This window comes from Vulpes lagopus, chromosome 10 (genome assembly GCF_018345385.1).
Source record: "Vulpes lagopus strain Blue_001 chromosome 10, ASM1834538v1, whole genome shotgun sequence".
NCBI lineage: Eukaryota > Metazoa > Chordata > Mammalia > Carnivora > Canidae > Vulpes > Vulpes lagopus.
The window spans coordinates 103565856-103587566 of NC_054833.1; the positions used below are offsets into that span (position 1 = coordinate 103565856).

At 51.0% G+C, this 21711-nt stretch overlaps 1 protein-coding gene and 3 non-coding genes across 4 annotated transcripts in view; 2 read left to right on the forward strand and 2 right to left on the reverse strand.

Annotated features, from left to right (window-relative positions):
- Window positions 1–21335, reverse strand: part of VAC14 (VAC14 component of PIKFYVE complex) — a 101090-nt gene extending 79755 nt beyond the window's left edge. Inside the window, exons 1-9 of the mRNA XM_041772479.1 lie at window positions 20937–21335; window positions 8983–9133; window positions 8527–8694; window positions 7687–7749; window positions 6838–6945; window positions 6236–6345; window positions 5832–5938; window positions 4746–4880; window positions 4120–4272 (exon numbers count right to left, since the gene is read on the reverse strand). Coding sequence (XP_041628413.1) covers window positions 4120–4272; window positions 4746–4880; window positions 5832–5938; window positions 6236–6345; window positions 6838–6945; window positions 7687–7749; window positions 8527–8694; window positions 8983–9133; window positions 20937–21040 — 1099 coding nt within the window. The 5' untranslated portion in view covers window positions 21041–21335. The remainder of the gene's footprint in view (window positions 1–4119; window positions 4273–4745; window positions 4881–5831; window positions 5939–6235; window positions 6346–6837; window positions 6946–7686; window positions 7750–8526; window positions 8695–8982; window positions 9134–20936) is intronic.
- TRNAG-GCC lies at window positions 3081–3151 on the reverse strand. The gene has a single exon. It is a non-coding gene; the product is annotated as a tRNA-Gly (tRNA).
- On the forward strand, window positions 10857–10927 carry TRNAG-GCC. Its single transcript has one exon. It is a non-coding gene; the product is annotated as a tRNA-Gly (tRNA).
- Window positions 11833–11903, forward strand: TRNAG-GCC. Its single transcript has one exon. It is a non-coding gene; the product is annotated as a tRNA-Gly (tRNA).
- Window positions 21336–21711: the final 376 nt, after the last annotated feature.

Consider the following 21711-nt stretch of genomic DNA (forward strand, 5'->3'; position numbering starts at 1 on the left):
ACTTCTAGAGCCACGCACGTTTGCAGATGAAATGATGCAATGTCAGACATCGGCTTGAAATTAATTTCAACTGTTCCCTACTTTTACTCTTATGTCTCCCCCATGTTTCTTCCTGTGTGAGCACATTTCTCCAGGATCCCGTGTGGGTAGTACTGTTGGGGAAAGGGTCAGGCATTTTATATTTTATTCCATATTGATAAGCTGCTCCTTAGGAAAGTTCTACCAATAATAAATGCACTTCAGGAACGGAGGAGCAGTCAATCCCCACCACGCCTCACACAGGGATATTAGTGATCTTTCACATTTTTGCCAAGTTGATGAGTAAAAATGGTATACTGTTTTACTCTGCAATGCTCCCATTCCCAGTCAGCTGTAAATCTGTGGCTTCCCTGTTGGTATTAACTCCCTCCTCAGAGAACTGCATTATCAACAGCACCAACAGCATAGTCTCAGAGCCCTTGGGCCTAAGTCTAAGCCTGGACTCTCCTCTTTACTAGAGGACCTCTTTACTGTGTGACCATGGGCAGCTGACCCGACTTCACCTCCAGCCCCTCACCTGTATAATGGGGTCACCAGGGCTTACCGCATAGGCTTGTTTTGATGATAGGTGAGCTAACCTTTGTTAGGTGCTTAAAGTGAAAAACCTTACCTGTATCTCTATTTATTTGTTAAGGACAAATTCTTAAAAGTTTATGGCTTCTGACACACGCTGCCAAGTGCATCTACCAGACAACATATTTCACTCGTTTACTCTGTGCTTCCCCCGCTAGGAAAGCTTCTTCTCCCTATATCTCTACAAGGGACATGTATAATATGGGGGTGGGGTGGGGGCAGAGTGGAAGCTAATGAAAAGGAAAAGATTCAGTTCAAATGACCTCCATGGCCCCAGTCCTCTGTGACCACAAACAGGGCCACATCATTAATGAACTGTGGGTCTGTCCCTGAGCTCCCTACAGGCAGGACCTGGGTCTGATTCACCTGCATCTGCAGAGTCTGTAGGAGCTGCTGATATATCCAGTCCCATCAAAGCCTTACAAACGGATGGATTCCCTTACATCTCCACCAACAATGGTTGCAAACCGTCTGCTGGAAACTCTATTTACAGCTCTGCCCCTCACCTGCCACATGAACTTCTATCCCTAACCCTCTATGGTCCCTAACTTAGGACCTACCAGGGGCTCATTACCCTCTGGGAAATACTGGTGGTAAAAAACAAGGATACAAAAGCCCTTCCCTGAGAACTTTGCTAAGTGAATGGGTATGTGATACACATGTATTAAAACAGTTTGACATGAAAGCACCTGTTGCTGAGAGTGTCTGGCCTTTGCCACATACTAAGAGCTTTATAAGCAAAAATCTTATTTAAAGCTCACCATCACACTGTAAGTCTGATATTACTGTTATACTTGTTTAACAAATAAAGAACCTGAGGCTTAAAAAGGCGAAATGGCTTGTCCAAAGGCAACAAAAAGGAAGTCCTGTCACAGAGCCAGGACTCACCAGCAGGCCCTTCTGATCCCAGAATCTGGGCTAGGACACCTGAGACAATCCCACAGCATCATGGAGAGGAAAGGGAGAGCTGCGGAAACTCAGAGAAAGGACACTGCATTATGTACCCCTGAAGTCACAGGGCCCAGGGGCAGCCAGAGCAAGCGGAGAGGGGCTGGGAAACAGTGTGACTCAACGCAGGCCCCGTGCTCAGATGTGAGGTTCATGCACAGAAGGCTTGGCTGACAGCCTCATCATAGGTCTTGCCCTTCCACAGACGGAACGAGGCAGGAGGTTTCTGCCCTCAGCCAGGTGACCGGGGCTGGAACAAAATAGTAATAGGAAAAAGAAGCAAAGACTGGGATGAACCTATCAGCTAGACCAGCTGAATCACTGCTGTCTCCTGGCTTGCTGGGACCTTTTCCTGGCACTTTGATAAAATGGCAGTTATGAGCCAAGCAGGTCTGGAGTAGATATGGAGCCCCCAGATTAGCTGTGATCATCTCTAGGAACTACCATAAACTAAGCTTTGCATCTGCTGAAATGCTGTTTATGAGGCAGTAAAATCCAGGGCCAAGCTGCTTGAATGTATCCTGGTCTTGCTGAGAGTATCCTAAGCAGAGAGCTGTTTCAAGAGTGCTTAGGAAAACTAAGGGAATAAAATAAGCTGCCATGGCTGACAACAGCACCATGGCAGGTGAGGATACTACTGGTGACCCACCAATGCCCCAGGTGGCAGGTTTTTAGCAGCTGCCACAACCTGCGGAATACAGGGGTTCCTTCCCAGAGGGCCTGACTTGTTGTCACGTAAGCAGAAAAGGTGGGTTAAGGGCTGCTGGGTTCCACTTTGGGGGAAGAGGCAACAACATTATTTAAAAAATTGAGACACATTTCACATACATGAAGTTTCATAACATAAAGTTCACCATTTTAAAGCATACAACTGGGGTGATTTTTGGTAAATCTGCAAAGTTATTTAAGCATCACCACTATTTCATTCTAGAACACTTCCACCACTCCCTAAAGAAACCAGTTATCCAGTTCCCTCTTTCCCTCCAGCTTGGCAACCATTATTCTACTTTCTGACTCAATGCATTAAGAGGCACTGACTTTTAGAGTCAGTATAAAATATTCAAAACTTCTGTAAGTTGCAACTTGTCAAGCCAAAAACAAAACAAAAACCAAAAGAAGCCATCACACAAACAAAGCGGGATGTGGAATTATGTAAACCGTATGATTTCATATGGTTTCCATATATAGTGGAAAAGAATATATGAATATGGAAAACATGTTGTTACATGTTACGTGTACATAATGGAAAAAATATTCTGAGATCACACTAATTGCCTCTTGGTGGGGACAGTCTTGCTTTTTTATATTTTTCTCTGTCTAAATTTTCTAAAATGAGAATCAAAAAATGAAAAGATAATAAAATACTCATACATCAAAAAAAATACTCATACATCAGTGAAAATTTACAAAACATGTCTATCCCTGTGATTCTTCTAGGTTCTCCCAGTAAGAAAGCTCTGCCTTGGAGAACCACACTAGCTTTATCTTTTCCAAGGATTTGCCAAAAAGTTCCCTGCATCTGCATTGGCCGGGAATCGAACCCGGGCCTCCCGCGTGGCAGGCGAGAATTCTACCACTGAACCACCAATGCTGCGCTGGAGTGTGGTCCTGCTTCCAGCTGTTTTGCCCTTACAGCTCACAAAGGCCATGCACAGCTGTAACCCGACACCTGGAACGCGGCAGTGTGGAATGCTGCCGGTTCAGCCAGCTGAGAGCACAGGAGGCCCAGGGGGCTCATGTGCCCGCACACTGCTCACATGTGCAAGAGACGGCTGGGAAGGGCAATGGGAGAAAATGCTTGAGAAACTCTTTTGGCTCCTGGACTTACAGGTTCCAGACTGAGTCCATTAGCCTTAAAAATACTGAGTAAGCTCTGCATCAGTTTACTCTCTGGCTGACTCCACAAGGAGAACATTACCTGCAAGGATAGGCCCCCTGCCCCCCAAAGTCAGAGTTCTAGATAATGTTGATAGAGTCAAATTTCAGACTTTAATTGACATAGGAGTGGCTTCCTTCATGTGATGGACAAATAAGACAGTAATGTTGGGAGAGGCCGCAGAGCCATTTCATTTTGCAAAGACACCAACATTGGTAGAACCCCAGGGCTGAATAAGCTGCATCTGTGGCTTTCGTAGCTTTCTGCTTGGGAGCAGCCGGCAGAGCAGAGGCAGCTGGCTTCTGGGTGGCCAAGACTCACATGATCCCTGCAACCTGCACTCCTGCCAGACTCTGAACCTTCCCACATTGAAAACAACACAGAAAAGATTTTAAAAAGGCTTAATGCTTTTTGAGGCAGTAAGAGTTGAGAGCATGGGTTTTGGAGGCAGACTGCCAGGGCTCACATCCTGGTTCTGTTACCCTGTGGCGGCCAGACCCTGGTCCTGTTACCTGTCTTCCCTGTGTCCATCTGGGCAATAGGGAAGAACAGCAACTTCTACCTTATTGGATTGTTTCCAGAATTAAATCAAGTCGCGTATGGGAATCAGCTCTGGTTGGTTAGGCGAGGCCCCAAGTCAAGTCACCTAGGGAGGCTAGGGGCAGGAGGCGGAGCCTACTCACCAGTGGCTGTCCCTTCCTGCTTGGCCACGGAGTCATCGGGATTGGGCTCTGCCTGCCTCTGTACCACTGGCTTCGGTTCGTCAGGCTCATCATCCTCAGGGGTGACCAGCTTCATCAGGCTTTGGTTACACACGTTGGCCACCTCCTTGATGCCTGAGTCCACTGATGTAAGGAGTAGCCCCACCCAGGGGGTGTTCCCTCAACCTGAGGTCACTGGCATTGGCCAGGGACCTGGTCCTCCCTCGAGGTGGATCAGTGGGCAGTCTGTACCGAGTCCCCGTGAAATGCTCCTGTCTTCTTGTTGGACCCTTCCTACCAACAGGATATCCCCCACTCAAGACAGGGCAGTATGAGCTCAGGGGCTTGGAACTGTGGGAACTGGGAGAGCTGCTCCAGTTCCCGTACGTAACCAGGTGAGGTTTAGGGCCGGTGGCAGGAGTGCCGTGCCCCCAGCACTGCCCTGGTGCTCCCAGTCCATGCCCTGCTCTGCTGCTTGCTCCCTAGGTGCCAGGGGCTATCTGGAGGCGATGGATCCTAAAGGAACCCCCATCCCCCACGCCAGGATCCTCAACTTCATATTCTCCTTTGGGGCTACTCTGGTTTCCTCTCTCCAGGGTGAAGGATACTTTTCTTGCGGTCATCGTAGGCCAGGCAGGGCAAGACAGCGGTCAGGATTCCAGATGAGTAGGGCAGCATCACTCGGCCAGCCAGCTGGATGAACTCTCGCATCCAGCACATGGCTGTCAGCTGGATCAGGTCATCTGGAAGAGGAATTGGGTTCCAGGAGGGTTACCACGAGCAGCTCGAGTGCTCCCTCCCAGTGACCATGCCTGGAGGATGGGACGGGAGGGGACCTGAGAGCTTGCCTTGCTTCTAGCCTCACTGATACTCTCTTGCCTTCCAAAGGTACACACAGGTACCAGGATGGGAGGGAACAAAAATCTCGTAGCCAATGTAAGAGTAGCCTTGATTCTCTACCTTCCACACCCAGAAAAGGGCTCCACAGCTCCTTTTGTCAAAGGGTGAGTTCACTTCCCCACTGCTTGAATCTGGATTGGCCTTCCTACTATTGCCACCAGAAGATGTTGGAAGCGAAGGTGTGGCTGGTTTAAACCTAGGCCTCCAGAGGCCTTGCTCACCTCTACCATATGTCTTGCGACCTCACTGATGTCATATATATGTATCTGGGTTAGCAGGCTAGATGATGAGACATATGGACCAACTGTCCCGGCTCCCCAGGTGACAGCCAGTTAACTGCCAGACATGAGTGAGGTCACCCCAGACCACGCAGCCTCAGACGACCCTTCAGATGACTGTAGGTGCATAATCAAGAGCAGTCAAGCCTAGCTCAAGTGAATAGAACCACTCAGCTGACCTATGGACTCATGACTAAGAATAAGTGGCTGCTATATTAGGTAATCACATTTTTTGGTGGTTTGATGCTCAATGGAAGGTCACAGGTTCAGAGTCCCAACCTCCAAGCATTTCAATTTATAGTGAAATGCCAAGCTTCCCAGCAAGAGGGTCTCTGGATCTTATTCCAGGGTCAGAACAAGCAAAGGGCCTCCACATTGATGGAGGACCCGAATCTCTTTCTCACAAGGACCCAGCACCCCACCACCCCAGGTCCAGTGTTGTGCTGGTTTATACTCCTACCACGGCTCTCTCTGCTTCTGAGGAGGTGGCAATGGCCCTGCAGCCTTCACACTCACCTGTGGTCTGGCAGTGGATCACCAGGATGTTGGCCATTTCAGCAAACTTAACACTGGAGGGGTTCTTCTTGATTTCTTTCAAGAATTCCCCAAGGACTACCTCACACCTACCAAGGAGAGAAGGAAAATAGCACATGCCAGCCAGGGCTGGAGGAGCCTCTGCTGGTGCCCACTTCCACTCTGCGTAGGCTACCGAGAGGGGGACTACACCTCATAGTTGCCAGATGACTATCTTCCCGGAGGCTGGGGGCTGATGAACTTTTTTGCTCCTCGAGGCAGGAAGCACATGAGCCAGGAGGCAGAGAGGGAACTTATTCTCCTGCGGGTCTGGAGGTACCCCCGTCTGTCGGGTGTGGGGGTGCATGTGCACACAGAGTGGCTGCCCGCCCCCTCCCTCCACTCACATTTTCCGAATCTCTTTGCCGTTGTCGCCCAGGATCTGGAAGAGTCCATCCAGGATCTCCGGCAAATAATCCAGCAGGTTAATGTCTGGCACGGACTCCAGAACCAGGATCTGAGCCAGGGTAGGAAACGAGGAGGGAAAATTAGACCAGCTTGTGAACCTTCATCTCCTCCTCTGGTGGTCTGGGACTGGGCAGGGCGAAGGCAGCCCCGCTGAGGTAGTGGTGCATGGCACCACAGGTGCTCCCTGGCGGAGAGGGCTCTTGCTAAGTGTGCAGGAGAATGGTGACTTAGCTCCAAGGAAATTCTGATGCCACAGGGAAAAGCGAAGGCCCGGGAAAGGACAGCACCACTGGCTTCAAAGAGAAATGGAGGTGTTTCCTGGGGCAAGGAAAGAACTGTATCCTCCTTGAAGCAAACATTACAGGCTCTGGGGCAGGCTGGAATAAACATGTTTTGGACTACCTGAGGTTGTTGGCTATCAGACGGATAATAACGAGGTTTCTCTCAGCCGCAAGAACTGCCCAGGGTGTGCCAGAGGGCGGATTTTACTAAACTAGAGGCTCATTACAGCTGGAGAAACTGTCGTGGGGCCGGCCCTTACCCAGGAGATGATGAACTGCCGGGCGTACTGGTTGTTGGAGTAAATCCTCTCCCGCAACAAAGGGATGAAGCCCACCAGATCAAACTTGTTGCTCTCTGTCACAATGTCCTGTGGATCAAAGGCATTTGACCGGCTGAGAGTCAGAAGCCAAGGGCAGGCTGACCTGACTGACCCCAGGGCTAAAGCTCTAGGGGGTTAGGTGGTCACAGAACAAAATGGCAGAGCCCATGCTAGGTAGCAGAGGTCCCGGAGGAACCACCCTCTCACAGACCAAAGGACAAGCAAAAATGGTGGAGTGAAAACAGGAATCAAAGTCAAGAGGACTGATCATCTGGATCAAATGCCCCAGGGAGCTCAGCATAAGCACCCCCAGTCATGGGGTGGGGGGGATGATGGTAGGTGTGGGCAGTCTCCTTTGCCCTGAGTGGGGCTAGCACAAAGAGATGTTTAGGGTGATAGAATGTCTCTGTATTTTGATTGTGTTGGTGACATAGCTCTGTACACTTGTCATAGAACTGTATACCAGGGATGCCTGGGTGGCTAAGTTGGGTAAGCTACTGCCTTTGCTCAGGTCATGATCCTGAGGTCCTGGGATTGGGTCCTACATTCAGTTCCCTGCTCAGTGAGGAATCTGCTTCTCCCACTGAACCTCCCTCTGCTTGTGCTCTTTCTCTTGTTCACTCTCAAAAAAAAAAAAAAAAAAGAACTGTACACCAAAGTCAATTTTACTATATGTAAATGAAAACATTTTTAACAATTAGGAAGAGCAGCCCCACGGATACAGTTTATAAGCTATACAGACATATGGAAGAAACACATTCCAAAACAAAAGCAAAGACCAAGTACTACCTTTAAAAGGCGGTCTAGGAGCTCAGATCCACTTTTTACATTAGGGTCTGGGTCCGCCGCCAGCTATGAGAGATACAGAAACAGACGGTTACAGTCAATATATAGGACAAGAAATCTACAAAAAATCCATAGCCCAGGTCCCTGGCACAGTCGGGAATATAAATTGACATCTCTTTTAGGGAATAAACTGAAGCAAGGGAGGGGAGGTAGGGACAGGCAAAATGGAACCTGGCTAAGGAACCGAAATGCAGTGGACTTCTCCTTCTGTTCTGGAACCTGCTGCCTCCAGGTCAGGTGCTTGTTCTCACAAGCCTTCCTCAAGGGTTTCCAATCCTAAAATGCTAGGTCCTCTCTCCACACCTGGAGGTGGGACCGAGGCAGCTGTGAGGCTAGTGCCCTGGAAACGACTGTGGTGGGCAGCAGAGCTTCCAGGCTATTCTGTGCCTCGGCGTGCACTTTGTGGGGCTGATCGAGGTGCTAAGGAGGGTGTGGTAGGGGCTCTGCAGCCTTTGTAAGTGCAGCTTTTTCTAGAGCTTACAGGCTGGTGCTCCCCTCACAGGGGAAATACAGTCTGTACTATGGATTCACCATCCTCACCTTCTATAAGGGGAGTTAAGGCTTTTCAAGCTGTTTTTCCCCTCCACTCTGTGGTGGACTGATGCTTTCATCAAATGTGATAAAAATCAATAGAGAAATAGAAAAACCCCATCAAAAGTCAATACAAGGCCATGAAAGAAAATGGCAGTGAGACCGAACAGACCAGTGTATGTATCTGTGATGCCTGCATCTGGGAGACAGGGTGTGGGGACCCGGGGGCCCTGCTGCAGGAGGGGTGGTCACCTTGCTGAGCCCGTCGAAGAGCACGTTGAAATGAGGCAGCACGGCGCCACGGGCCACCTTGACGATGTTGTAGAGTGCCTCGCATGCGTAGTAGCGCAGCCTGCTGTCTGCATCATTGAAGCAGGTCAGCACCGGCTCAATGAGCTCCTTCAGGTACAGCCCCGAGTCCTGCAAGGGGGCAGGAGGAGACACAGCTCACTGTGGGCCAGGTCCCCGGCCCCTGGGGACATCCCGGCTCCCCTGCGTGGGGCTGGCCCTGAGCCAGGTAGGCCCCTGGGCCAGGGCCAGGTGCCATGTCACGGGAAGAGACTTGCAGTGCCGCAAAGCCAGCCTTCCAGGGCACTAGCCTCACAGCTGAGAGTGGGAGGAAAGCAGCAGTCTATGGCTGCCTGCTGGGTCTGGGCGGTGAGAGAAGGCCACTGCTGCAGTGTCTGTCCCTTCGGGAGAAAGGCCCACCTTGCCCAGTGCAATAGAGCAGGCGGCCAGGCCGATGAGGCCCCCCTTCCGGCTGTGGGGGTGCTGGGACAGGGCGAACTCCTGAGACAGGGTCTGGATCACATGCTTGATTTGCACGGTGTTGTTCTGGGCCACGAACTCCCGGACCAGCCTGGAGAGAGAGGAGAGAGGGGCTGCAGGCCAGTGGAGTCAAGCTTACCCCCCCATGCTGGCTGCTGGCTCCAGGGTCAGGGATGCGGCAGGGAGATGACCTATTCAGAAAGAGGAATCAGGAGTCCTGCATCTCAGGGTGGGCCTCTCCCAGTTCTGCCATCAACTGGAAGGTGCAGGCTGGGTCTCGGTTCATTTCCCTATTCTGGGTCATGGTTTCCCTGTGTGCATGACATAATGTGGAACAGCAGGGCTGCCTCACTTCTGGGAATCAGAGAGAATGCAAGGGAATGTCTTGTTGGGAACCAAAAACTGCAATGTGACCAGCTGGTCAACCACCTTTAGTTGACACTGGCTCAACCCCCCATTCCCACACCTGAGAGGTTCTATGAGTCTGTGTCATCATTTCCAGGGATGGCACTCAATCAGTGGGCAATATTCACATACACACAAGTAACTGTCATCATGTGGTGCAAGTGATACCAGAGAGGCCAGAAAAATGTCATGCACTGATCTCCTTGGGCTGAATCGGAGGTGCCATTTGGGTCAGGTCTGGAAAACACCCACGGGCACTTTCCAGGTAGAGGGCAAGGCATCTCAGGCACAGGAAAGAGGTGTGGTGTAATCAGAGAAGGACAAGGAGTTCGGCCTGTGGAAGGAGCAGCTAGACAGTTCAAGGAAGACAACCTAGTAACAGTTTTCCAGCAACAGGATGACACACTTAGATCTACGTTTTTATTAGGTATCTCTGGTAGCAGCCCGGAGAGGCTGCACTGCATGGGCTGGCTTGACAGGAGATGGAAAAATCCCCATGGAACACCACTGGCTCTGGCCATTCCAGCCATGTCAGATTAGGGAGAATGGATCTCACAGCACGGGTGACAGGGAAGCTTCTTATGGTTTTTGAAGAACATGGTGGAAGAGCGTCTTAGGAAGCTGTGAGACGGACGGAACCCGTCCCATCATCCGAGGGTGAGGGACTGCTACCAGCGTAGCAGCCAAGGGGCCGCCAGAATACGGACTCCTCAAAGCAGCTGCCTGGACTCACTGTCTAATTGGTTTGTGTCCATCGTGGCAGGACCACTGCCCACATGGGTCTTAAGTTGTTTCGAAGAATTTTAAGGACAATTAAGTCCAATGCGTATCAATTAGTCTACGTGGTTCCTGTGCCATGTCAGGAACCTGCCAGTAATTAGAGCTGTTCAAAACCACACGTGCTGCCCTATGAGGCAAGGAGCCCTCCTACAAAACAGCTGCTCAGTGAGGGGTTGACACCATTAGAGGGGGATTTAAGGCAGCAAGTCATACGGCACCTATTCTGTGCCAAACACCTTGAGCGCAGGTGGGACCAAAACAGGCCTGGTTCCCATGCTGGCGGGTGTGGGAGCAGGGATGGCTGTTTCAGAAAGGTGGTGCACGAATGGCCTGCGAGGTCTCTCTGATCTTTACAAGGTGAAATTCCACCAAACCGGCCCCAGGGGGCTAGGAGCTATGAGCGGACCAACCGAGGTGCACGTTCAATGCCAGTTCCATAGGCCAAATCCGCCCCCCTCCCCTCCCGGAGCAGGCCCAGCAAGGACAAGGACGGTTCTCTGGAAACCTGTCTGGCTTCCCAAACGGGATCGACTAGCCAGGCGAGGCAGGGACCGCCAGAGCTCCTGTGCGACTGTCCAGAGACACGGCCCCTTGAGAAAAGCCCTGCCGCTGCGGCAGGGAGCAGCACAGCATTGGTGGTTCAGTGGTAGAATTCTCGCCTGCCACGCGGGAGGCCCGGGTTCGATTCCCGGCCAATGCACGGCTGCTCTTTTGCCTTTTCCTGGCAGGCTTCCCGTCAGAGATCCCGCTGGAGGAGCCAATCTCCTCACCGTGCCGCCTCCGGCAGCTGGGCCGGGGAGTCTGGCCTCGCTTCCCTGCTCTGGAGGCAGCCGGGCTGTGGGGGCCTTCACGCCCTCTGCCAGCGAGGGGCTTGGCCCAGGCCGGGGTCTGGCGGGGAGCTGGGGTGAAACCCGAGAACCGCAGGAACGGGGACCCACGCTCCCCACGCTCCGAGGGCCAGGGAGGCATTCAGCTCGGAGCGCTGTCTGGGGCTCGAGCAACTCTCGTTTCTATCCTGAGGTCCGAGGCAAAGCAATCTCCCTCCCTCTCTCTCCCTCCCTCTCTCTCTCACACACACACGCACACGCACACGCACCCACACACACCCTAAGGGGCTCGAGCAACTCTCGTTTCTATCCTGAGGTCCGAGGCAAAGCAATCTCCCTCCCTCTTTCTCCCTCCCTCTCTCTCCCTCCCTCTCTCTCTCACACACACACGCACACGCACACGCACACGCACCCACACACACCCTAAGGGGCTCGAGCAACTCTCGTTTCTATCCTGAGGTCCGAGGCAAAGCAGTCTCCCTCCCTCTCTCTCTCTCTCTCTCACACACACACACACACACACACACGCACACGCACACGCACACGCACCCACACACACCCTAAGGGGCTCGAGCAACTCTCGTTTCTATCCTGAGGTCTGAGGCAAAGCAATCTCCCTCCCTCTCTCTCTCCCACACACCCCCCCCCCCTCTGCTCTTGCAGCTGTGCTGACGTGGCAGCATCACAGGCTGGCCTGGCATCCTGAGAATCGCGCACCCACAAGGAGGCTCCGGACAGGGGTTAAAGGGAGGCGCTCACGCAGCCGCTCACAGCTGGAGCATTGGTGGTTCAGTGGTAGAATTCTCGCCTGCCACGCGGGAGGCCCGGGTTCGATTCCCGGCCAATGCAAACAGCAAATTTTTTTCTAAGCCCAGCAGACTGGATTTGGGATTTCACACTGCCTAAAGAGTACGTGGGTACAATCTGAGAAGTGAGAATGACTTGTTTCTAGCTGCAGGTTTAAATATCCTGGACAAAAAGTACTCAGTGCCTTGAATTCCACAAACATCTAGAACCTGTGTCTCTGTTCTCGAGGAGTCCAGGATACGGGGATCACCAAAGCCACTGGAAGCGGCCGTGCCTCCCGCTCCTGTCCCCGCTCCTTGCCCGGCTCCTGCCCGGACAGCCCATCCAGAGAGCTGGCTGCTGAGAGTATTCCTGAGGAAGCCAGGCTGTGTTTCTGCTCAGGACAAGTTAGAGCAGCACCCAGGGTGGGAAGAAGCTTCCACAGGGCATCTGTGGCATATCCAGCCGTGCCGCAGCACAGTCCATCCTGGAACCACGGCCTCACCTGTCTGCTTATTTCAGGTCGCAAATGGTCCCTGAGCACCTGGAAAGGGCACCCTCTCCTCTTTTGGAGCCAGCATAGAGATGCATTCCCCGCCATGAGGGGCTCTCTGCTGCGGTGAACGTCAGGGAGGAAGCTAGACAGCAGACAGGACTCGCATGCAAAGCGGAGACAATACTATCTGCTGAGAAGCTTGTGAGGCGAGAAGTGCAGGCGAGAGGGAGCAGGCCCGCCACCTGGTGGGGAGGGATTAGGCATGGTTTCGAGATGGTCAGCGTTTGAGACGCACTCTGAAGGATGAGCGTTCATTCTGGAACTGTTTAGGATCAAGCAGCCCAGACAGAGGAAAGAGCGTGAACAATGGCTCAGAGGAAGGAGAGAGGCATTTGGCTTGGCAAAGAACACAGGTAGAGGAGAGGCGGGTGACAGGGCCGGGGAAGCTGCTTCCAGTCTTGTGTGTGGTAAAGGAACTGGCATTTACTGGTGGTAGTAAGGAGCCACAGAAGCTAAGAGTAATCCTCAGTGATGGGTTGTTAAGGGTCTGGATGGTGTTATGGAGCTCGGAAAAATCCAAAGGCTTACAGGGACTGCATGGTAAGAGAGTGTGAGGAACAGGGCTCTCATGTTGGGGTAACAGCCTGCATGAGCATAAGGATCTCCCGAAGGCAGGGGATGGGCAAGCAGGAGGTTCAGATTTAGCACTACCTGACTCTGCAGGCCCAAGACTACCTTTCTCATTTGCTCAGTACCAGCTGGATGGCCTCCCCACCCTGAGTCCTTTCAGGGCTCAACACAGGGCATCCCAGGCCACTGCAAAAATAGTGGCCCGTTTGGGGCACCTGGGTGGCTCAGTCGGTTAAGTGTATGCCTTTGGCTCAGGTCATGATCCCAGGGTCTTGGGACTGAGCCCTGCACTGGCCTTCCTGCTCAGTGGGGAGTCAGCTTCTCCCTCTCCCTCCGTCCCCCTGCCCCCTGCTTGTGCACTCGCACTCTCTCTCTCTTGCTCATTCTTTCTCAAATAAGTAAAATCTTTAAAAAAAAAAACAAAACAGTAACCCATTTGAGTCTGGAGGCCCCAGAACCCTGCACACTTGGGGGTATGTCCAGGAAACCAAGACAATGGTTCCCCTGGAAGGGAAGCCACAAGAACATGCTCTCACCAATGCTATCAGCTTGGAGAACATGGGGCTGGCTCTGCGGGTCAAGCAGGAACAGCGGTCTCACAAGCCAAGGCTATGCTCTTTACCTGGCACTCAGGGCAACAGTGTACTCCAGCCAGACCCACCTACATCCTGGAAACCCGGACCCTACTCACTCTGTCCCTAGTGCCCTACTCTCTGGGAAAGCTCTGCTTCACATCCTACCCAGCCTTCAAAGCCTGGCTCAGATCCAAGCTGCTATTCTTCTGGACCATCCCAGAAAGGGGTCACTCCTCGTCTAAATTCTGAAGGACTCAGTGACCCTCTCATTCTCTTCCCAGCAATGCACTGTCAAATGTCAGGGCTCATTTTCATGTGTACATTTCTATCTCCGCAGTTCCTTGAATGAAGTCCTTGAGGACAGCCTGGGGTCTTGACTGCCTGCGTATCTCATGCCTGCCCTCTGGGAGTCTGGTGTCATGCTCAGTGTGGGGGACAGCCAGCACAGGCTGGGGACTGGGCTGGGAGGCTGGCGGCACCAAAAGATGGCACAGGTTGCCGGGCGAACACGGCCAGAGCCCCACACTGCCATATGGGTGACACAGGGTGGCCCAGTATTCTAAACCTAACCTGGTAGCCTAACCACTACCGTATCTGGGGGGTCCTAAGCCCTGAGTGTTAGGAGGAGCAAAGGGCACTCTACTGGAATCCCCAAAGGCGCATGGTCAATGGCCCAGGTCACCAGAGCTGTGGCTGGGGAAAGATGCAGAAGCTATGGTATGTTCTGAAAGCCACCTGCCAAGGGGCCAAGGGGCCGAGGGGTGCTGTACCCCTCTCTAGTACTCCAAAATAGGCCCACCAACCAGACTCGCCTCTCTGCTTCACAGGAGTGTGCAGACAAAGATGCACTACAAAGGGAGGCAGAGTGAGTGGAGTTTAAACTCCAGCACTCGGGGTTGCAAGCCTAGTCTCTCTTCAAAAGACCACATTGTTTCCTCTTTCATCCACAGGCTGCAAGCCACAGGCAGGGATCTGAAGCTGCACTAGTTTTGAAGTGAATATCTGGCCCGGAAACTCTCACGATCACAAATCCCTGGGACCCTCCCTGACGTAAAGGTCACAAGTATTACTGTTCTATGTGCCAGAGAAGGGGGTCTGCTTCTGCCTGCTTCCTTCTAAAAGGTGTGGAAAACCCAGGCTGATGAGGTGTCCTTAGAGGCTGTCCGGAACCTCCATTCTCATGGTCGGAGGCACGAACACCTACTTCCCACAAGGCACAAACTCAACTTGGCAGCTCCAAGCTTGTGACGCGGCCCTCAACAGTGCAAAGCACCCCACCGACTCCCCCCCTGACAGAAGGAACCCCAGACAGGGGAGGACATATTTGGAACTGTCATCAGAAGAAACCCAGGGCGTCTCAGCAATGCAAACACAGCCCCTCGGTGGACCCCTTTGGTCTCTGCAACCAGGCAATGACAATCACAGGTCACACAAGGACTGGTGATGGACCCTTTCCTGGGCACACACTCTACACAGGATTTCTGTTACCCCCTTGAAAAACAAACTCCTTCTGCACTGATTACCCTCTCATCCTCGAAGTGAAACAGTCTCAGGGAAACCAAATCCCCTTCCAGGGTCACGGCGGATCTGAACCCATGACACACCTCAAAGCCTGAGCCCTTTCAACTGTACACCAGTTCTTCTTGCCCATCTTCTTAAACCGCATCAGCTGCAAAGTGAACACACCCGGTTATACAGCGAACTTCCCTTGTGGAGAACTGAGGCCCTAAGTGAAATGCAGCTTTCTCCACAGATTTTCCCATCCTCTTCAGTGTTCAGACATCCTCGAAGCATTCCCCCACCACACACACGGAGTATGGATGACGTGCACACTTAAGATGTTTTGAAATGCTCTATAGCCAGGTTTCTACTGTGAAGGCAGGTAATAAGTAACCACTTGCTGAGCTCTTACTAGTTGCTAAATAATAAGTGCTAGATGCTTTACATACGTTACCTAATTTAAACTTAAAATTAAACCACTGGGTTAAGTACTATATCACCCATTCTATAGATGGGAGAAACTGAGGCTCAGAGCCATTAAGAAACTCACACGGTCACACAACTTTGAGACAGGTATGGAAATGAAACCTAGGTTTTTCTGACTCCATGGTTTAAAGTCATTTCCACTATGTTGCACTATCCCCCTCCTCAAATATCACAGCTACCACCTGTTGGGTGCCTACTGGGCACCAAGCACTTTATATTTCTAATTTTATTGAATCTGAACGCCTTTTCATCTGGTGATATCCAAATGTCCTAGGTGGCAGGGGTTTTAGCCACTGCACTCATGTTCCTATGTCTTCAGTGGAGATGTCCTTGGTTATAAGGTGGGGCTATTAATTTCAGTGACCTTACACTGTTTTTAGAGAATAAAATAAGGCATATAATCTGCTCTGTGTTGCACATGCTCACATAGCGGTACCAGTGCAAACTCAGAATCAGAGAGACAAACTGTGATCTGACAAACCACTCAAGATCACATTCATTCAGTAAAAGTTGACCAAGAACCTGTCATACTCCTGGCTCCAACAAAGGAGAGGAAGAGAAATCCAAAGTTGTGTTTATTCTTGTGTTGTAAAGCTTTCAGTGTAGCCTCGGGGCTGCTGCCTTTTCTTGTCCTGGTTGAGTCCACTTATCCCTCAAGGTTTTCTATTTTTCTACATCATGTGCTGTGTTCAGGAGGCATATCCAGGTAGCAACTGCCCAGGGATAATCTGGGGAAATATCTCCATCTGCTCTGCTGAATATTTAAGTAATTTGGTTTCCACTTGCTCACTAGTCTCCACTAAATGAACAGGGGAAGTGGAACGTTTGCCTCTGGGTAAGGACCAAAGACCATCTGAAAAGGCCTCCGAGTTAACTGACAAAATACCCTGAGCTTCCACTGGATGGAATCGGTGGGAAGATCATAAAAAGGGGAAATGAGTCTGAGAGAGCAGCTGTTTGAATCTCAGATGACAATAACTGTGACCACTTAACAAGTGATTCCTTCACATTATAATGAAACACTACTCTTATTTTTTTAAAGTGCTGTAATTCACATATCGTAAACTCACTCTTACTGTGTGCAGTTCAGTGGTTTTTCATGTACTTATTAGCAGTCACTCCCCGTATTCTGCAAATCCTGTCCCTTTAGCCCTAGCCAACCACTACTCTACTTTCTCTCTCTCTGAATTTGCCTATTCTAGATAATGCATAGAAGTGAAATTTTCATATAAATGAAACACATGGCCCTTCGTGACTGGCTCTTTTCACTTAGCCTAATGTTTTCAAGGTGCATTTGTGTTTAAGATGAGGAAACTGAGGCACAGAGGAATGAAACCAGAGTTCACAAACTCACATGCTTGCAGGGGCCAGGCAGGAGACACAAGGGAGGACAGGCTGTGGTGGACGCACCAATACAGGAAGCAAACTAGGGAGCCCATGTCCTGGCCCAAAGGGAAGCTCCTAGGTTGCCCGTACCTGCTATGGGGAACTGTGTGCCCCACAGAGACACACTTTCCATTCCTCAAGAGAAGCCAAAAACCTGAGCTTCACTGTGAAATTCCTCAATTTAAAATACCTTGCAATTCAGGTCAACCCAAACAGGTCTACCAGCAGGACAGAGTCCCTAGCTACTGGTCTGTAACCTCTGGATGGGGCAATTTGTGGAGGGCAGGGCTGGGTGGAGTTCTGACCCATACCTGCCTTAAGGCACTGGTGATAAAGTGTCTCCTCGCAGCAGTGGTAGGCTCCAGAGCCAGGTCAAATTCAACAGTTACCCTTTATCTGCTCATAGTGCCAGGGATCCTCAGTTCCTCCCTGGTAGGCAAAGGGTGCATTATCCCCCAGCCCCCACCCCCTCATGGTATTTGGTATTCTCAGGGGCATGGCCTGGGCACCTACTTACATTTGCTGGCTTTTGGAACTCAAAGTTCAGGAACACTAGAGACTGGGCACTGGGCCCATCTTTGCTTACCATGAAGGGCACTGCCTCTCTCAGCCTGCAGTCAGGGGGCCCTGCCACCAGAGCATGGGGCATGGCACCCCTGGCAGAGTGAGCATCGACTGCAGTTATCCTAGTGCCTCCTGGCATTTCTCCCTAAGACCACACTCTCCTGGAGAGCTGAGCCTGGGGTCTTACCAACCTTTGCATCAGGACTGAGCAATGACGATATCCCCTGAAATCGAGAGCCCACCAAACCTGAAACAGCCATCCTAAAATCTTAACCTAAGTGCCTTATCCTTTAGCAAACTGGGCACACTGGGGGGAGGCTATGCAGGAAAAAGCTCTCCAGGACTGCGCACAGCAGGCTGACACATGTAGTGATCAGATCTTGGGTCACTTGACCCGGCCTGCTCTTGAGATTCTAGAGTTCAAGGTTCTTCAACTGAGCCAAGCATTCATGTCTCTGCATTTCAATGTCTGTGAGGCCTGTCATCAAGAAGAAACACCCTCCTCTTATTATGAATTTTAATCGCTTATTGGAAAACCATATGCAGCATGGGCTCTGTCCAACTGAGCAGATGATTCTGGAAAACCAAAAGTGGCAGTTAAAACCACTATGTAAATGCTCGAGTATGAAACATGCTTTATCAAATATATGTGGCTCTTCTTGGCAGAGAAAACTATTCATTGTAGTAGAGAAGCTTTTCGAGACAGATAAGCCCGGGTTTCCTATCCAGGTTCTAGCTGTGAAACCTTGGGAAAAGTACCTAACCTCAAGGAGCTTCTGTTTCCTCATCTGTGAAATGCAACTACCTAGCTCATGTTTGCAGCCATGCAAAGTAAAGAGATGAGGGGTGTGCGGTGACCAAACAAAGGCTTCTCTCTATCCTCCTCTCCCCAAATTGGGCAGACAGTGCTTTACATGTAATCACTTAAAAAAATATTTTATGTATTTATTCATGAGAGACAGAAAGACAGAGGCAGACATAGGCAGAGGGAGAAGTAGGCTCCATCTGGGGAGCCTGAAGTGGGACTTGATCCCAGGACTCTGGGATCATCAACTGAGCCAAAGGCAGATACTCAACCACTGAGTCACCCAGGTGTCCCTACATGTAATCACTTAAAAAAAAAAAAAGATTACTATTACAGACTGAATTATGTCCCCATCAAATTCATATGTTGAAGCCCTAAACCCCACTATGACTGTATTTGGAGATATGGTCTATAAAGAAGCAATTAAGGTTAAATGAGGACATGACGGAATGGTCCTGATCCAATAGGATTAGTGTCCTCATAAGCAGAGACGCCAGGAAGCTCTTTGGTGAAGCACAGATAAGTAAGTCCTTATTCCTAAGCAATTTGTGATACATATATTTAGGAAAATATCAAATTGGGCACGCCTTATTTCAAACACGGCTGAAGAAGGCTAGAAACAGATTAAGGCCCTCTACGGCAGTGCTTCTCAGACCTTAATGTGTACACAGATCGCCTAGGGATCTTATCAAAATGCAGATTCTGATCCAGAGGTCTGGGGTGAGGCTGGAGAATCTCTTCCTGACAAGCTCCCAGGTGATCCTGATGCTGCTGGTCTATGGGATACACTTTGGGGTAGCAAAGTCCTTAGACCATAATGTTACTTCCCCACCAAAAATGTACGGTCATTCACTCATTAAGACACCAACTGTCAGATGCTGTGCCAAGTGCTGAAGATAAATAAAATAGGGTCTCCACTCTAAAGGAATCCATAGTCTAGTTAAGGCCCTAGGAGGTTTCTCTGAATTCCACAAATCAAGGGCAATGTTGAATGCAAACAGAACCCCATTAAAAACAGAACCCTTACAGTCTGCAGAGTGAGAGCATTTATATGCGCTGGAGGCAACAGTAATGCTGAAATAAATACCTCTATTCACGGACTCAACAGATGATTCAAGCTATGATGAAAATCAGACATTCCCAAGAAGCAGACTGGGTGACGGCCAAACTCGGGTAGCAATGTAGCTTCAAAGCCAATAAAACCCATGGACATGGAGCCACGTCTATACATCAGCTCTGAGTCTCCTCCTTAGTGCATTGATACCCAACTTTAAGACTTGCTAGCATTAGTAAGAGCCAGGGCATAAACAAGTAGCAGTATGGAAACAAAGCAGTCAAGAAAGTGGTGCCTGATGAGAGAAGAAGCTAGGTGGTTTTGGACATACTGAATGTTAGCGCTGAATGGGAAGGTCCTCTTAACACAGCCCAAACCCTTTACGTGAGGAAGAAGGGAAAATCCAAAGCAGTTAAGGCAGTGCTTCTCACCTGGGGTGATTTTGGACTCCCAGGAGACATTTGGAGACACTGTCTGGAGACATTTGGAATACTTCTGGTGGCTACTGGATAGAGATCAGGGATGCTGCTAAAAATCCTACAATGCATAGGACAGCACACCACAACCAAGACTTATCTGTCCCAAAATGTCTATCATGCTGAGGTTAAGAGGTTCCCAGAGAAGCAATCTTCCCAAGGTCAAAGAATGGGCTTCACTGCATGGATTAGACTGGAGCTGTCCAATGTTCTGCAGTGATGGAAATGTTCTAAGACCTGTACTGCCCATTATGGTAGTTAACAGCCACATGTGGTAACTGGACATCCGAAATATGGGTAGTCTGACTAAGTAACTAGATTTCTTTTATCTTTAATGATGTATGTATAAATAGCTATGCATGGCCAGTGGCTACCCTACTGGAGAGGGCAGGACTACAGTCCATGTGTCCTGACTCCCAGCCTGGCATTCTTCCAAGTTTCACAGCCTGATTCTTTCTGCTCATCTCAAGTCATCCAGCCACCTGACTTCATCACAAAGATCTGACTGGAAAAAAAATACAAATATAAAATAATAGCAGAAAATCTTAATATAACATTCCTAGTTGAACATCTTGGGAAATAGAGCAAAATGTCAGGTCATGGTTACACATACGTGTTATAAGACTGTAGAAGTAATAAAGGTCAAATTATTCCTACTTCCACCTGCAGGGAAGGGTGACAGGCAGAGATAAAATAAACAGCCCTCTAAGTCTTGAGATTTGGGACCTGATTTCTCCCCTTGGTCACCCAATAGTCTCACTTGTCAGAAGCTTGGGTAAGAAATGAGGCAGGTCAACATGATTAGCAGATTCTCATGCTTCCCACTTCCCTCCCATCACAGAGGCCCCTCTCTGATTTGCTGGTTTTGGTGGAGTCCACAAGACGCGCCGTGTGCCAGGCACCGTGCTAAGCCCTACACTGCACATTCGCTTTGTCGCTTTAATTGCACGGCAGTCCTTTGGGGGCACCTGGCGGTTAGAGAACTCGGCCCAAGTCATCCGGCCCATCAGAAGCAAAGCTGGGACTCCTGATCCCCTGCACGGCGCTGCAGGGGCCCAGCATCACCAGGGCGGGGTCCTGGCTCGGCTCCCCTACGCCCAAACCTGGGGGCCCGCGGCTCTTACTTCTCAATCTCCAGCGCTGCCACCTTCCGCTTTTCGTAGAGCTTGTCATTGAGGGCGCGCACGATGTTGGGCGTGAGCGGCGCGAAGTCCTTCTCCGGGTTCATGGTGGCAGCTCCAGGCGCTCCCCGGAGCCCCGCGACTCCTCAGCCCGCGGCTGCCCGGGCGGCGCCGGGGCCGGGGGAGTCAGCGGCTCCGCGCTGCCTCGGGCGCCGGCTCATGGACCACGCAGCCTTGGACCTGCCGGCCTTGCTCCGCCGCCGCGCGCCGCCTCGGAACCCGGCCTGGACCCCGCCCCCGCACACCTGCTCCCCGCAGCCAACGGCTCACGCGACCCGCTCCCGCCACCCGCTCCCGCCAGGCACCGGCAGTGCTCAAGGGGCAGCGGCCATGTTACTCAGATCATGTGACTCTGCGGCCGCTTCCGCCTTCCGCCCCAGGCCCCGCCCCCTGCCCGCCACGCCCCCGCACGCAGGCTGCAGGTGGGTTGTCCCCGCCCCCCCAGGCGCCCCCTCTCTTCCCGCCTGCTGATGGTGGTCCGAGATCTTTGTGTGTGTGTGTTTTTAAAAAAGATTTATTTATTTATTCATGAGAGACAGAGAGGGAGAGAGGCAGAGACACGGGCAGAGGGAGAAGCAGGCTCCATGCAGGGAGGCCGACGCGGGACTCGATCCTGAGTCCCCCGGATCACACCCTGGGCTGAAGGCGGCGCTAAACCGCTGAGCCACCCGGGCTGCCCATATATATATATATATATATTTTTTTTTTTTTTTTAACT